The sequence below is a fragment of the Lissotriton vulgaris genome, chromosome 10, assembly GCF_964263255.1.
Source record: "Lissotriton vulgaris chromosome 10, aLisVul1.2, whole genome shotgun sequence".
NCBI lineage: Eukaryota > Metazoa > Chordata > Amphibia > Caudata > Salamandridae > Lissotriton > Lissotriton vulgaris.
In genome coordinates this window covers 946,680,853-946,696,760 of record NC_141698.1, presented here as the reverse complement: position 1 = coordinate 946,696,760, position 15,908 = coordinate 946,680,853, and the positions used below count along the sequence as shown (strand labels likewise).

General features: G+C 41.0%; 1 protein-coding gene across 8 annotated transcripts in view; it reads right to left on the bottom strand.

The window, feature by feature from the left end:
- The window catches only part of SGCE (sarcoglycan epsilon), a 255,774-nt gene that overhangs the window by 100,458 nt on the left and 139,408 nt on the right, over positions 1-15,908 (bottom strand). For all 8 annotated transcript variants that reach the window (XM_086941944.1, XM_086941946.1, XM_086941945.1 and 5 more), the window contains one exon: positions 5,866-6,064. In XM_086941944.1, coding sequence (XP_086798070.1) covers positions 5,866-6,064 — 199 coding nt within the window. The remainder of the gene's footprint in view (positions 1-5,865; positions 6,065-15,908) is intronic.

Below are 15,908 nucleotides of genomic sequence, written 5' to 3'. Positions count from 1 at the left end.
CTCGTCAAAGTAGAAGGAACTGATGTTAATCCTGCATCACAATTGCTTGTGACAATGGACGTCACGTCCCTTTATACCCAAATACCTCAGGGAGAGGTATTGGAAGTGATAGAACTTTATTTAGAAGCTCGTGTAAGACCTCACCAAGTTCCTACCAGCTTCATTCTTAAATTGGCAGAAATAGCGTTGCGCAAGAATTACTTCCGATTTAATGAGCAGTTCTTCATGCAGACCAAAGGTACTGCTATGGGATGCCCCTATGCTTGTGAGATGGCCATACTGTATATGGCTGAGTATGAGAAAAAATTTATTGAAAAGGATAACCCGTATTGCAGTCACATTAAGCAATGGCTACGATATATCGATGACGCGTGGCTCCTGTGGCAGGGGAGCCGCACGGAGTTGTTGAAATTCCATGGATGGCTTAATTCTAAACATCCAGATATCAAATTTTCAATGGAAGTCAGTGACACAAGAATGACGTTCCTGGATGTGGAAATCACATGTTCAAACGGGAAGTTGGTCTCCTCTTTGTTTAAGAAACAGACCGACAAAAATACAATACTGCACCATCAAAGTGACCACCCCAGGAACTTGAAGGCCAATTTGCCTTATGGCCAACTGCTCCGTATTAGGAGAAACTGTACGGAACTGTCAGAATACGAAAGACACGCTGACACATTCTGTCACGAAATGGAAAGCCGAGGTTATCCTAAAAAATTGTTAAAAAACTCATTCAAGCGGGCACGATGTACACCACGTGAATGTCTACTACAGACAAAACCAAAGGCTGAATTAGACCGGCTGGTCTGTGTCACCACATTTGGGCCTGACACCAACAAATTCAGACAAACTGTGTTAAAAAACTGGCACTTATTAGAAAACTTGGATTGTCCATTTCCCCGTCCCCTTTTTGCGTATCGTAAGAATAAAAGCATCGGACAACACCTTGTTCGAGCAGAGATAGCATTACCCAAACCTAAGAGCGACTTATTGTCACAATGGGGAATGAAACCCATTGAGGGACACCATAAGTGTGGGACATGCGTGGCCTGTGGGACTACTGTGGAAGGGAAGGAATTTCAACATGGGATTATTAAGTGGAAACACTTGAGCTTCTCAAACTGTAAGACACGCAATGTTGTATATGTAGTCATTTGCCCATGCGATAAAATCTACATAGGCAAGACAACACAACAAGTGAATATGCGCATAACGCAACATAAATCTAGAATCAAGAATAAGGTGCTTTCGGCACCTAAGGTGGAGCATTTTATTGAAAATAAACACACCGAGAATGACTTCAAGTGGTCAATTTTATATGTTCTACAACAGCCCGGACCCAGTGACCATGATAAACTTCTATTGAAAAAAGAGGCTTATCTTATACTGAAGTTCAATAGCGCAATAAGCGGACTTAATTCGCTATCCGAAATATCCAGGGTGTGAATTACATATGTACAGTGCCTTTATACAATAGGGTTGACGTCAAATGCGCATACGTCATAATACCGAATTGAAATTCACCTTTTCAGATCTAAAACATTTAGACTTCTCTAGACACTCCACTCTAAGATGGCCGCCACGCGAGTGGATTTAAATAGGTCTAAAACCACGTTACAACATGGCTGCCAAAGCAAGTGACTGTGAGCCAGACGCCGAGTTACAGCATGTTTAAGTAAGTGAAGAGCTAACACAGGTTTAATCTGCCATAAAGAATGTAGTAGCGCCAGAAGCCTAAAACACTGTTATTTTCTTTAGGGAGAACAAGAGCAAAAAATAAGGACTTTGAAAAGTGGTGCCCGCATCGTTTAAAAACGTTTACCGCTGAACCCGATTAAGATCACGAACAGCCCAAGCAAGAAGTCATTCAGAGCAGGTATGCCGAGTAGAGCAGTGGGTGCCACACACTCTCTCTGTTTGTGCATGAAAAGCGCCTAAAACGATATTCCATTATTTTCAGGCTGTAAGTCAAATACATGACTGAAAACTATCTCTCATTTGGTGAAAACAAAGGATCACGAGAATGATCCACTAAGGTACGTTTATAACATATGTGCCCGTTCTGTCCTAAGAAAGTAAGCAAGAATAGGTTATGATACCTATATTTGTTTTTAGAGATCGAAAAGAAAAGAAAAGAAACTCAGTCAGGATCAACACACTACCCTTGACCGGCGGCTGCTGGTTCAACAGGTAATAAGATGAACACAAGTTAAGTGTAGTTGGAATCGTAAACAACTGTCAGAAATATAGCTAAAACAAGCTTTTTGCTTTATACACTTGCAGATATCCCGTATTAAGACAGAGCCCTGATGAGAATCCCTAGAGTTGACATACCGGATTCGAAACGCGTTGGCGTAAAAAGATTAGACATCTATTTGTCGAATAGACTGAATGAATTAATTTAAAGTCTATTTCTTCTTTTTCGAATTTACTACATTCAACTGTAGTCTATTGATTTCTGATTGTTATCAACTGCCTATTCTAAAATTCAAGCCTATACTTTTGACTCTGGTCTTTATGCAATTACGAATGATTTTGTTTTTGCATTATGAATTTTTGAGTGTATATATATCAAAGCAAATAACGTTGTGTAAACCAACCCGTTATGTGTATATGTTTGTGTTGTAAATAACTATGAATTGTAAATATTTGTATAGAAAACAATAAGGTGTATAATATTAAACGATAGGGTGTCCTTTTCATACATCAACCGAAAAAAGATAAAAAATAAATAAATAATAAAAGGGTTAGAGTGATATACCCGTACGAACCAGGAAGCTTCTTATGGTTTGTTCCCTCAAAAACAGAGGATTGAAATAATTGTGTGGCTGGCAATCTGTGTTCTTAGTTTGCTGATTGCTATGGCAGGGAGGGACTGCCACTTTGCTACCTGCTCTGCTGGGTTGGCCTGCTGCCTACTGCTTCTTGCCTGGGAGTGAGAAGGAATGGACCTGTTCTCTACATCCTCGAACCCAAGATTCTCCAAGGGCTTGCCTCCTTTTTTCTGAAGTCTCAGGGACAAAGAACCTTCTTGCAACTCTTCTGGTGCTTCTGGACTATGCCATCTGAGAGTCCTACCTTTGCCTGAGGTGCTCCCTCCAGTCCTGGATCTCAAAAGTGGGTTCTGCAGCTCTTTTGTGCATCAATCGTCACAGTGGCACATTTGAGCCGGTTCGAACCAACAAGGTATCCGCTGACACCAATGCAGTGCAGATTCGATGATGATGCGAGTTCCGACTGCGAGATTCAATGACAACACAGAGGCAATTCGAAGACAACCCTCCACGGTTCAATGAAGACGTAGTGCCGATCCTTCAACACTGTCAGCGAGGCTTGACTCGTGAATTAGAAACGATGCATTGAGTCTTCCACATTGATTCTTGCTCCACCCAAAAGTACTTTTTTCAGCAGGCCTACGTGGGTACTGTTGTCAACCTGCCCTCCTTTGTTGTCTGCCTGAATTTTGGATTTACCCGGGTCCCTTGCTACCTCAAGTAACCTTTTGACTGCTATTGACTTCTAAGCACTGTTTTTGGATGTAATCGTTAAAAATTCATATCTCAACTTCTACTTGTTGGATTGTTTTTGTTTTGGTCTTGTTTTACTCAGATAAATATTCTCAAGTTTTCCTAAACTGATGTGGAGTATTTTACTGGTGTTTTCACTGTTTTACTGTAATTTATATGTTGCACAAATACTTTACACTTTACCCCTTAATTTAAGCCTGACTGCTCTCTGTGCGAAGCTACCAGAGGGTGAGCATAGGTTAATTTAGAGTGTGTATCTGACTTACCCCGACCAGAGACCCAATTTCTATCGATCAATGAAAAAGTTTCAAGCCCTTTTGGAGTCAAGCCGATGAAGCCTACCCCTTCTCTTTTGAGGGGAAGGGGATGGGTGAAGTACGCTGGTAAAGTGATGGATTGCCGCTCATAGAAGGAAATAACGACTTTAGGTAAAAAGGCCACTCGAGTTTTCAGCACCAATTTGTTCTGGAAATAGGTCACGTAGGGCAGTTACATAAAAATACATGAAACCTGCTCATGCAACAAGCTGAGGTGATAAAGGAACACAGTCTTTAGAGTCAGAAGATGCAATGACCCCCTGTGCATCAGCTCAAAGGGTGTACAAATAAAAAAGTCAAGACCAACTTAAGGTTCCACTACGACATCAACAACAGTTTAGGAGGGAACATGTGTGTCAAACCTTTAATAAACCACATCACAACAGGTGATTTAAACTAGGACTCTTTGTCAGGAAAATGCAAAAAGGCTGGAATGGTTGAAAAATACTTCTAGCTGCTTGCAAGGGCTGAGGAGATGGGCCAAGGTTGGATGGCCAACACACAGTAGTCCAGAGAGAGGTATTTGTTCCAAACAAATCTAGTTCTGAGGCAATTGCAGCTCATCCAATCAGCCACTGCTGACATGTAGTTGATGAAACTGGTCTGGGAGTAGATTGTGCCTTGTGATTAGGAGGAAACTAGTTGTGCATCATCAGTGTAGGAGATGATAAGCTGAAAGATTTGACAATGGCTGTAAGTGGAGTCATGTATACATTAAACAAGGTGGGGCTCAAGGAGGATCTCTGGTGCATGGCACACAAAAGAAGGGCAACAGGTAAATGCATACTTTTTTATGCACAGGTTGAAAGACATATATTTAAAGTTACTGCGATATATGAGCAGTAACAGTAAAAGCTTGTGACAGGTGATTAAGCAACAAATTCAATGATATGACTTCCGAATACGGCATAATGTGCTACTGACCTGCTGCAGCGGCTTCCCATGCAGCATGTGCCAGGTGAGGCCTTGACCTAGAGCAGCCAGGGTTTTGGGAGGAACTTGTGTGATGCCTCTGTGCAAATAAAGAGCTGGGGGATCGGCGAAGGTTGGGTTGCTACAAAAAGCCAACAGCTGGAATCAGTGGAGACTGGGCACATTTCCAGAAGCTGAAATTGCCATACTATTAAAACATATTGTTTGGATGAAAAAGGAGCCAAAGATAAGCCATAGATGGCATTACAAAGAGGCTAAATATGTTGCTAAATTTCCCAGCAGACCACTAAAGCTGAGGGGAGGTATGGTGTTTCTTCAAAAGCTGAGAGAGATTCAGGATGGACAGATTGAATTCCAAGCGCTTCCAATCTGTGTTTAGCTCATCATGTCCCTAAAGCCAACCATGACAGCCACTCCTTACATTAGATCTTGACTTGTCAGCATGTAATGGATTTGTCTAAGCTCTTCCCTGAGAAACTAAAGAGCGAATATGGGATTTGCTGATCTATATCATTAATATCCATTTCAGCATACCATGTTTTGGCCAGAGTTGTTCTTGAAAAGAATTGCAATAATGATCTAATAAAAAAGCATTTGAAGAATACTAGCAAGGCCATATGAATGCATCGCTACAGCTTAGACCTATCGCTGACAGTAGGGTCAATCCTGATTTAGATCTAGCATGCATGCGTTTTAGCATTCAGAACATCGTCTTTATGATTATATTTTTATATTGTTATAAATGAGCAAATAGTCAAAGTAAAGCATATTGTGATTGAGATATATTTAATTATGTAGCCCTACTTTCCTTGAGGGTATACACATCCTGGTTTTGGCTCCACCACGAATTGCAACCACTGTGTTGCCCTATGATCAATATAATACCAGAAAATTGACCAGTAAATTTCATTTTAACCCTACCTGAGGTGGCCATTTCCGATATCCATATTAATCCTGCCCAGTTCTCAAACATGTCACGTATGCTCTGGAGAGCAGTCAATTCTTGGTTTACAAGAAACTTTAGTTGAACCACAATAATTTTATATCATTATAGCAACAATAATAAATTGGATAAATGTACTCACCCTTCCTTCATATCGTTGATAGGCAGTGGAACTCTACCGCCTCTGTCTAAAGCTGAAGTTATGTTTATGGCATTCAGGCGATCTGGTTGCCACACATTTTTGACAGCTCCAAGGAAATCACCAAGAACCTCACTTGCTAACATTTCTTCAACATTCATATTTTTTATGTAGAACTCCGCTTGGTAGGGTAACGGATATTCTGGTAACAAAAAAAAGGATTAACAATATCTACCAGAGAACCGACACACAACAAAAATTCATTTTTTTATTTATGTGTGCCAAAGCAGTAAAATCAAACTGTCATCATTCATCAATTGTTGATCAATATCAGTGTAGGGCATTTTTCATCAACACATTTTAAGTACTTTTATTACATGCATAATTTAGTAGTAATTTTTGCTGTGTTGTGTTAGCAGTTGTTTGCTAGAGTAACATATATTAAACCCCACTAATTACAGACCTTCCAACATCCAAAGCTGTTTATCAAAGTGAGAAGAGGGGAAACTTTGTTGAAGGGCATGGCTGTGAACCTGTTTCTGTGTAACCAGTTGTGGACAGCTTTCTGAGGTTGCTGCCAATATCCTAGGATGCAAAGCCCTCCCATGGACTTCAGTTGTGCCGAGCTTCCTCACATGAGCTGAAAACTCATTGTGTGCAGTATTTTCCAGCTTGCTTTTTTGCCCACTGTCTGATTTTGTCTCTCGTCCAGATGGCTTTGTGAAATGCCACACACAGTGGCTATTTGTGAGTTGACTTGTTTGTATGTTCTATTTTTCACTGAATGCTAAATTTTGTATGTTAACTGCATGGTCTAGCTTTACAGCCTTATGCCTTCAGCTATTAAAGGCATGGGGCCCAAGTCACAAAAAAAGTTGTTGCCTGCATGAGTAAAGGTACTCATATGGTACCCACAAACACTGGCAGTAGTACTTGTGGACAGCTGCCAGGTCTCCAGGCAGACTACTGGCAATGTTATATGCCATTTTTGACAAATTACTATTTCTCCAATGAGTCATTTCACATTGGGGTAACACTTAGAAGGCAGAGAAGGAAGATGGCGGATTGATGCCGCATGCTCAAGGACGCTCTCCGTGCTTCTCTCGCTGAATCTCCAGCGAGTTACCGCAGACCTGCCTGCCTCCCGGAAATGTAATGCACCCGTTAGGTTAAAGGTTAGGCTGTAATTAGGATCTGTTTAGACACATGCCTGCATATCCGCAAAGCTTTATAAAGTAAGGTCTCTCTGCCTGAGCCCTCCAGCCTAAAGAGGATCAGGGATTAAGTACCCGAAGCACTAGATTCCAATGCTCAAATTGTTTGGCTGTACAAACTAACTTGAAAGTTGGTCACAACCTCTCCACTGCTACCGCAAACGTTTTCTGGATTACAGAGCTCAACTCAAGAGAGTAGATGTTTATTGCATTGTTGTTCGATACAAGCCACTCACAGGGCTTTTCTCATGCCATGAACTGAGTGTGATGTTGTCTGGTGGGCGCCTGTAGATTCACGAAGTTACACAAGAACCCTAAGCAAAATCAGCCAGATATCGCTAGGTGGTCTGCTGCTCACCACCCCACCAGCCATTACGGAAATTTTGACACTACAACATTGTCAAATAATGTTTTATCTATCTTCTCCCCAAATCTAGTTTCTTATATAATACCTTGTACCTTACACTATTGCTGTTGTTTTTATAATGCAGTAATACTCCTTTGTAAGTGTGAAACACTCTTAAAGGAGTAATCAATGAATGAAAACCAAGATAGGAAAGACACAGATATTTCATCAGGATCCCCACAAGGATTATTTCAGATTTATCTGGATTAAACAATGAATATAGAAAATCAAATCAAATTTCATAGACAGTACTATGCTGGAAATGTTTACTCTCAGGTCAAACAAAATTATGTCTTAACTTGGTGTTCCCTCCTACTTTGTATGTGTAGGCTAACGAGTTTCTTAGAGGTTTGTAGAGGGGAGAATGGTACCCTTCACTCAAGATCAGAATGAACAGTTGTTCAAAGAATACGCAGGGTTTCAGGGTGTTCACGTGAAAATACCTTGAGGCACAGGGACGGTGCTGCCATGAAAGGGGGGAGATTAAGGGAATTAACAGCCTCTGCTCCAACATTTGTTTAGTGTTAGTCTGTAACTTGAAAGATGGAGGTACAGCTAAGACAAAACACCAAGAAAGCTTCATTTTTATATTAAACTACAACAGCTTCCCTCTACTTGGTAATGTGCAAGGGTAAAAATTAGAAGCACATATCGAGTTGTATAAAACCTTCAGGATCTGTCATCTCACAAGGACTCTTCCAGAGTCCCTACTATGACATACACTTAACACACATCTTAGATTTAAATTTGGAGCTTAAGACTTTGGGGGAAAATAAGAAGTATGCTGGATAGAAAGTTAGGAAAGTGAATTGACAGTGCCCAACACATTCAACACAGTGGCTGATCTCTTTATGCCTCTTGGTAAGAGAAGAAAAGCCCTGGGTAATTTTGGCGCTTGTCACAGAAACCAATCAGATCTCCTCTCTTCCAACAACAGAGAGAGGGGTAGGTACTCCCTAGTAGATGTGTTTGCCTAATATGGGTAGATTCACATGAAGAGTAATGTCCTTTACCTCCATACACAATGTAGAATGATTTACTATAAACATTTATTGGTGTTGTATTATTCAGTTTTTATATGAAAAGAATGTTGGCTTGATTACAGATATAAAACACCGGAAAGAGGCTAAGTTAGGCTGGCAAAGATGACTCGAATTGCATATCTGTAATTAAAAGGTAGAGGCTAAGAAAGGAAGAGGTTTTAATATAAGTGGTAACAGGAATGGAAAAGGGAAAATAATAAACAAAGAGATGATAAAAAGGAATAGGGTGACTGATAAAACCACATTTTGATAAAAAAAAGAAAAAATAATGAATTATTTTGGATCTTATCCAAAGATGCCCAAGCAACCCTAAAATAAGATTTATCAAGCCATGCAAGGCACTTTTCGCATGGCACTGATTGGTTTTTATTGATTTGTAGGCACATGCATCAATATTGCTTTTTGCGATTCCTTAATTGCGAAAAATAAGGAATCATAATTAAGGAATCGCAAAATGCAATGCATCAAGAAATAGCAAAAAAAATTGCGATTTCTTAATGTTCCATAATTGCGACTCGGAAATTGAGAGTCACAATTAAGGAATACCTCCTCATTCATTTCTATGGGCCTGGAGGCCCATAGGAATGAATGGGAAGACATTCTCAATTTGCAATTAGCAATTAGCGAATCGCAAATTGAGAATGCGATTTCAAGGGTGCAGGGGTGTCCAAAGGACACCCTGTTGCACCCCTGAAATCAATCTGTGAACATATTTTGTGCACACACATGCCCTAGAAGCATGTGTGTGCACAACATGAAACTTTGAAAAATGCACAAAAGTGCATTTTTCAAAGTTTTCCCAAATTACCATGAGGTTCAACCTCATGGTAATTTGCTCCACCTAATTGCGAAATCGCAATTTTTTAAAGTTTTATGCATTGCATTTAAGGAATCGCAAAATGCGATTCCTTAAATGCAATCGCAATTTGAGAATTCGCAAATATTGGCAAATTCTCAAATTGCGAGGGCCTTCACCCTTCATGCATTCCAAACACAGATTTTGCGATCGCAAAACGGCTGATTTTTGCGATTTGCACCGGTTGCGATAGCAAAATCCTTTGATGCATGTGCCTGTAGGAGTAATGCAACACAGATCAAATTGTGGCACTGCATTACTCTGCCCCATGGAGGCATCATAACACAAATAGAAAGAGGAAAATGCAACAGAGGATTGTTTTGTGAAGGAAGGTGCCTCTACTTGCACAAAAACACTCCTGCTTACAATGCAGGTACACTTTCACCATGCCTGCATTGGAGCTCAGCAGTCCATTATGCGCTAGCGCTGGGAAAAGGCTGGAATTCACAGTATTGTGATCAATACAGCTTATTCCTGCCCTTTCCCTGTAACACAGCGCAGAAGGTGATTTGCTTCACTGCATACTTTTTGAACAATATGCCCCATACAGTATTTTCTTGATCTAGACACAGCATGTTCCTTAAACTTTATAAACCTGCTCCACATGCTTCTCCCTGAAGTGTTATGTAATTACTATTCACAATTAATCTGCAACGCTCGGTTGTGAAGGCGAACAACCTTCATCTCCCGCAACCTTTTTTCTTTCTCACAGATAGCTACAAAACAACCATCTCATAAATATTTGTTGGGGGCTATTCACAAAGGCAATCTGGGTTAAGTAAAGTGGTGCTCCAGTAGTTAGTTCTCATTTATATACTCGCACATGCCTTCGTGATTTGGCCCTAAAGGGGAAAAATGGGAGTATAAATAGAAGTGACTGTGCACCGCTTTACACTTTGCTAATGAAGAACTGTGCATGTTGCGGCTGATTCACAAAGAGATGCAAAAGAATATAAAGTGTACTTCTGTAGTACTACTTCCCATACTCATAAATTCTTTTGTGAACTGGCCCCAAAGTTAGTAAGGTTGGTTATGCTTTAAACTATTAATGAATGAATGAAGTTTCTTCATCAGCCACCGTTTACTTACGTATCTGGAGCGCGAGTAGAAGCTGCACAGAAATTGTCCACAGCATTAGATGCAGTGTCCAAAGGCTTCAGAAATCCAATTACATGTTGTTCGTAAACAATTGCACTCAGCATGTAAAACGGCCCCTGGCCTCCTCCTGATTAGATTACACATTCCAGGAGCGGAAGAGCTTGAAGTGTGAATTACAGGCTGTCTACGCATTTTTTATCCCGTCCTAAGGACAGGTACATTTGTCACTTGCCCAAATTGCAGTAATATTTACAGATTCTGTATGTAAATTCCTACTGTTATTGTTTCTCGCCTGACATTTTATTTGCATTTTGATGGGAATTGATCATTCTTGTTAAACTCTCCAGTGCTATATTTTTCTGTTGTATAATTAGCTGCTGTGAAAACCCTCCAATAAACCCTAAGCAAGTCCAATCTTAATTAGATTCAGAAAAGGGGGTGGTGATGGACAGAGTACCTGAATTAAGCAGAACACTCCTACCCAGTCAACAGATCAGGGCTTGATCCATCACCGTTTTTTAGCTCACTGCACCATCCCAGCTCAGAACCTGGCTACATGCAAATTAGTCTGTCCCTGGCCCAGTGCATCATGGGAACAGGGCAGCCCAAACTACCAAGCCAATTCTTTTACTGGAAAGGAAACAAGCTTCCCTTGCTCACTGCACCATCAGGATTCAAGCAAGCCGGGCCGACGACGGCTGAAATGCCAGAAACCGGTCCTCGGAAGCTTGTCTCCTTTCTGGTGAAGAATTGGCTTGGTAGTTTGGTCTGCCCTGTTCCCATGATGCACTGTGCCAGGGACAGACTAATTTGCATATAGCCAGGTTCTGAGCTGGGATGGTGCAGTGAGCTAAATAACGGTGATGGATCAAGCCCTGATCTTTGGACTGGGTAAGAGTGGTCTGCTTAATTCAGACACTCTGTTCATCACCACCCCCTTTTCTGAATCGTTTTTGGCCACTATAGGTGTGGCAGGGTATACTCAGACATGAGTCCCTTGCTCACTGCACCATCAGGATTCAAGCAAGCCGGGCCGAGGACGGCTGAAATGCCAGAAACCGGTCCCCGGAAGCTTGTCTCCTTTCTGGTGAAGAATTGGCTTGGTAGTTTGGTCTGCCCTGTTCCCATGATGCACTGGGCAGGGACAGACTAATTTGCATACAGCCAGGTTCTGAGCTGGGATGGTGCTGTGAGCTGAATAACGGTGATGGATCAAGCCCTGATCTTTGGACTGGGTAAGAGTGGTCTGCTTAATTCAGACACTCTGTTCATCACCACCCCCTTTTCTGAATCGTTTTTGGCCACTATAGGTGTGGCAGGGTATACTCAGACATGAGTCCCTTGCTCACTGCACCATCAGGATTCAAGCAAGCCTGGCCGACGACAGCTGAAATGCCAGAAACCGGTCCCCGGAAGCTTGTCTCCTTTCTGGTGAAGAATTGGCTTAGTAGTTTGGTCTGCCCTGTTCCCATGATGCACTGGGCCAGGGACAGACTAATTTGCATACAGCCAGGTTCTGAGCTGGGATGGTGCAGTGAGCTAAATAATGGTGATGGATCAAGCCCTGATCTTTGGACTGGGTAAGAGTGGTCTGCTTTATTCATACACTCTGTTCATCACCACCCCCTTTTCTGAATCGTTTTTGGCCACTATAGGTGTGGCAGGGTATACTCAGACATGAGTCCCTTGCTCACTGCACCATCAGGATTCAAGCAAGCCGGGCCGACGACGGCTGAAATGCCAGAAACCGTTCCCCGGAAGCTTGTCTCCTTTCTGGTGAAGAATTGGCTTGGTAGTTTGGTCTGCCCTGTTCCCATAATGCACTGGGCCAGGGACAGACTAATTTGCATATAGCCAGGTTCTGAGCTGGGATGGTGCAGTGAGCTAAATAACGGTGATGGATCAAGCCCTGATCTTTGGACTGGGTAAGAGTGGTCTGCTTAATTCAGACACTCTGTTCATCACCACCCCCTTTTCTGAATCAATCTTATATAGGACACCCCTAATTTTATGCCTTTCCTACATACAGCAATTCAGCCTTTATCACTGGTGATTCACACTTTGTATTTTAGTTAGTTTTTCTCCACTATAAATTAAAGGAAACCTTTCAATTTCCTTCCTGTTTACCTTATAAATATCAATTTTGCTTAGCTGAGCACTGATTTATATCAACACCATACCCACAACCCAATGCACCCAAGAGCAGGGTAGGAGTACATGACTTGCAATCTAACCTGAATTGATATGAAGACGCTATCGGGTCTCTTTTTCTTCCCACACTCTTGCCCTTGACTAACACCAGCAAGTCCCAGGTTTACTCTGCCTCGAATATGCTCATGTCTAGGTCTGCTACTGGCCCAGTCTCGTTTCTCTTCTCTTCAACTCACACACTGCAGAACTACTGCTGTCATGTTCCCATGGACTGTAATTTATTTTTCTTGTGCTACAAACATTCCCTGCCAGCCTAACCCTCCTTGTGGTGGAACCAGAGCCTGGAACTTCCGGCTGAGATGTCTGAGACATCTTAAAAGTTAAGAGCGGACATGAAGAAGCCAGGTGTAACTTGGTTTGCGGTGTTGGGGAGAGGGATTGGAAATGTCAAAGGGACTGAGCCAGTGTGAGCAGGAGAGCACTGACATCTGACATTAGGGCAATATCTTTTGCAAGGTTTTGATTCAGTGACAGATCCTGAATGAACACTTTGGCAGGTTGACATATTCACTCACAAAATCATTGAAGAATACTACCTCTCTCGTCTGCTTCTTGTAATTGTCATTTGGCTCTGTACCTGGGAGTTTCCCTCACCTTTGTGAGTTATCTTAGGCTCTTTATTTACCTACCTTGATAAACGCTCGAAAATTGTCAGAAATCTACTACGTTTTTCATAACTAAAAAACAAGGTAAAATAGGCTAGTAATCTCTTAAAATAAATTCCCATTAAAAGGAAAAGTGTAAATCAAACAAAAAGAAGAAATACATTATTTACTTGCTTAGATTCTGAGATTTAACATTAGCTGGTCAGAGTCCACTGGAAAAGCAAACGCTGGCAAAGCTAACTCCTCTTGCTCTAATTTGCTTATGGATACAAATACAGGCAACCAAGTATGCATATTGTACATTTGTTTGCATGAGTTAGTATTTTAAGGCCAGACCTATTAGTTTTGCCAAGTCTCTTTTTCTTCAATGAGATACCCTAAGTGTAAGGGGTTTATACAGATGCGTGTCATGTGCTCGCTGTGCCGCAAGATTCAAGCTGTGCCTGCATGAAGAACCCCCAGTCGTAATTAGTTTGGGGTAGCTTGTATTCCGATCCAGAAGGGATGTAACTCAACAGTTTGGGTGAGCTATTCCTATTAGATAAGGCGAAATACTAATTTCCATACGTTTAGACTGTCTCTGTATTGGCATAGTGAGCATACATAAGAAAATGTTTTGGAATGTGGCCCAGAGTAATAAGCAAAGTATGTGATTAATTCAAACATTTCTCTTATGCGTTTTTTGTTTTTCTCAGCGGTTACAAATGTTATTAATATTGTTTTCTGTATGCTCTTGTATATTTCTCTGTTTTTGTTATGACTTGAGCTCTCTGGTAGACAGCTAAATCTGACAACCTGAAGGATGCTCAGATTACCAATACATAACTTTAAACCTTCTGTAATAAGAAGATAGCAGGAACAGTCACATCCATATGAAGAGCCTCCAACCCCATATCAAATCAAAAAGAGGGGAGTGGCAAGTAACCCTAATGGAGAGGCATCTGGTCTTCCCAAGGAAAGAAATATACTTTTTCAAGTAGAAAAGGATCTTTGATGATATCTGGAATCTCTATTTCTACTTATCTATAAATGATAATCCCTTTTATTTTACTAGAACGCTCGCCCATGCAACTTTGTGTGGCATGTTTCATCCTTAAGTTCTGGCCCGATTTTCAACTACAATCGGACATGCTCGACCCTTAACCTCTACTAGGTGAAAGGGGAGCTTTCGTTTTTTGTTTTTATTTGGAGTTCAATTTTTTTTAAAATGACTAAAATAGCCTTCATGTCCCTTGTTTCTAAATTTTTGCTAGGTGCCCTACGCTTTATTAACAAATAATTTCAGATGTGATAGGAGTATATTATTCCTCCCACATCTAATAGGGTCGACATATTTTAGACGGTTTTTTATATGCCAAAGTTGTCACCCAACTTTCTTTAGGACCCAATTGAATCCCTGTAGGTGTGGCTTCTTCAAAGTTCACCATACATTTTTATCTTTGTGATTATTTAATGTTTCATCTGCACTCATTCAGTATTACACTCTCACATGCATATAAACCAACTTTTTTGGTTCATTGTTCAGAAATCTTGGGTAATTTCCGTAATTTTTGTTCTGTGTAAATGACCAAACTTGTAATGTCATCCAGTGTATCAATGAATACTCCAATTGAAATGACTAGATCCGCTGTGCCTCCATCTCACTTTATCTTTAACTCTACACTTCTATAGGTGTCATGCCAACTCTCACTATGAAGACTGTGAAAGTAAAACTGCACCTTCCTAATGCTGTGAGCTTAATTGTGCATTCAAGTCATGCATGGTCAATAGGAGTATTATCCACTCACACTGGCCCTTTCATCATTGAACTCTGTCGAAAATGATATTAGGGGATCTGTAGGTATGTACTTTAGGGAGGTTCTCTATCGCCCTAATGGAGAGTAAAGGGGGGCAGGCTCCTTTGTCAGACAACAGAATCTCCTTCAAATATTGGTGGAGCATTGACAAAGCAGGGTCTGCAAGAGCTTATTAGGGTGTTTTATAGCTCTTAAAGGCAGAAACATCATTATTTGTGTATGTAATCCATGTCACTTACTTAGTACTGAATATATTGATGAGTGCTGAAATCAGGCATCACTATGTTACCTTCTTTATGAATTCAGCATAAGGCAACTCCAATTTTCCTTTGGCTATGACCAACCGGGCCTATTCGGAAGAACGACAAATGTAAACATTTGTCCAGTTGGTTTGTTAAGGGCATTATACATGCATTCAAGAATGTAGCACAATATTTGAAAACACTAGAATACTTTCAATTGAGTCAGAGGGCATCAGAAATGGTAATAAGGTTGTTGACAGTATGCCGTTTACCCTATTTGAGAAAATCCTATAATCCTTTTTCATCTTCTGTCTCGCTGCATGGAATTAGATGAATACGTTGGGTGAAGAGTTTAGATGATAAATCGCGGTGGTGAGTGGAAGGGAACACACAGCTGTTTCATAAGCTTACGTGAACGAAACTCAATACCAATTTCTGTACAGAAAGTGCAGGATAGCCCCTTTCATATTGTGGAGTTGCACCCATATTTTGTAGTCTGAAAAAATGATTTAGAAAGATTAGGCATATAACTGGAACACAATCCCTTAGGAATTAGCTAAGGTTTATTTGGACAT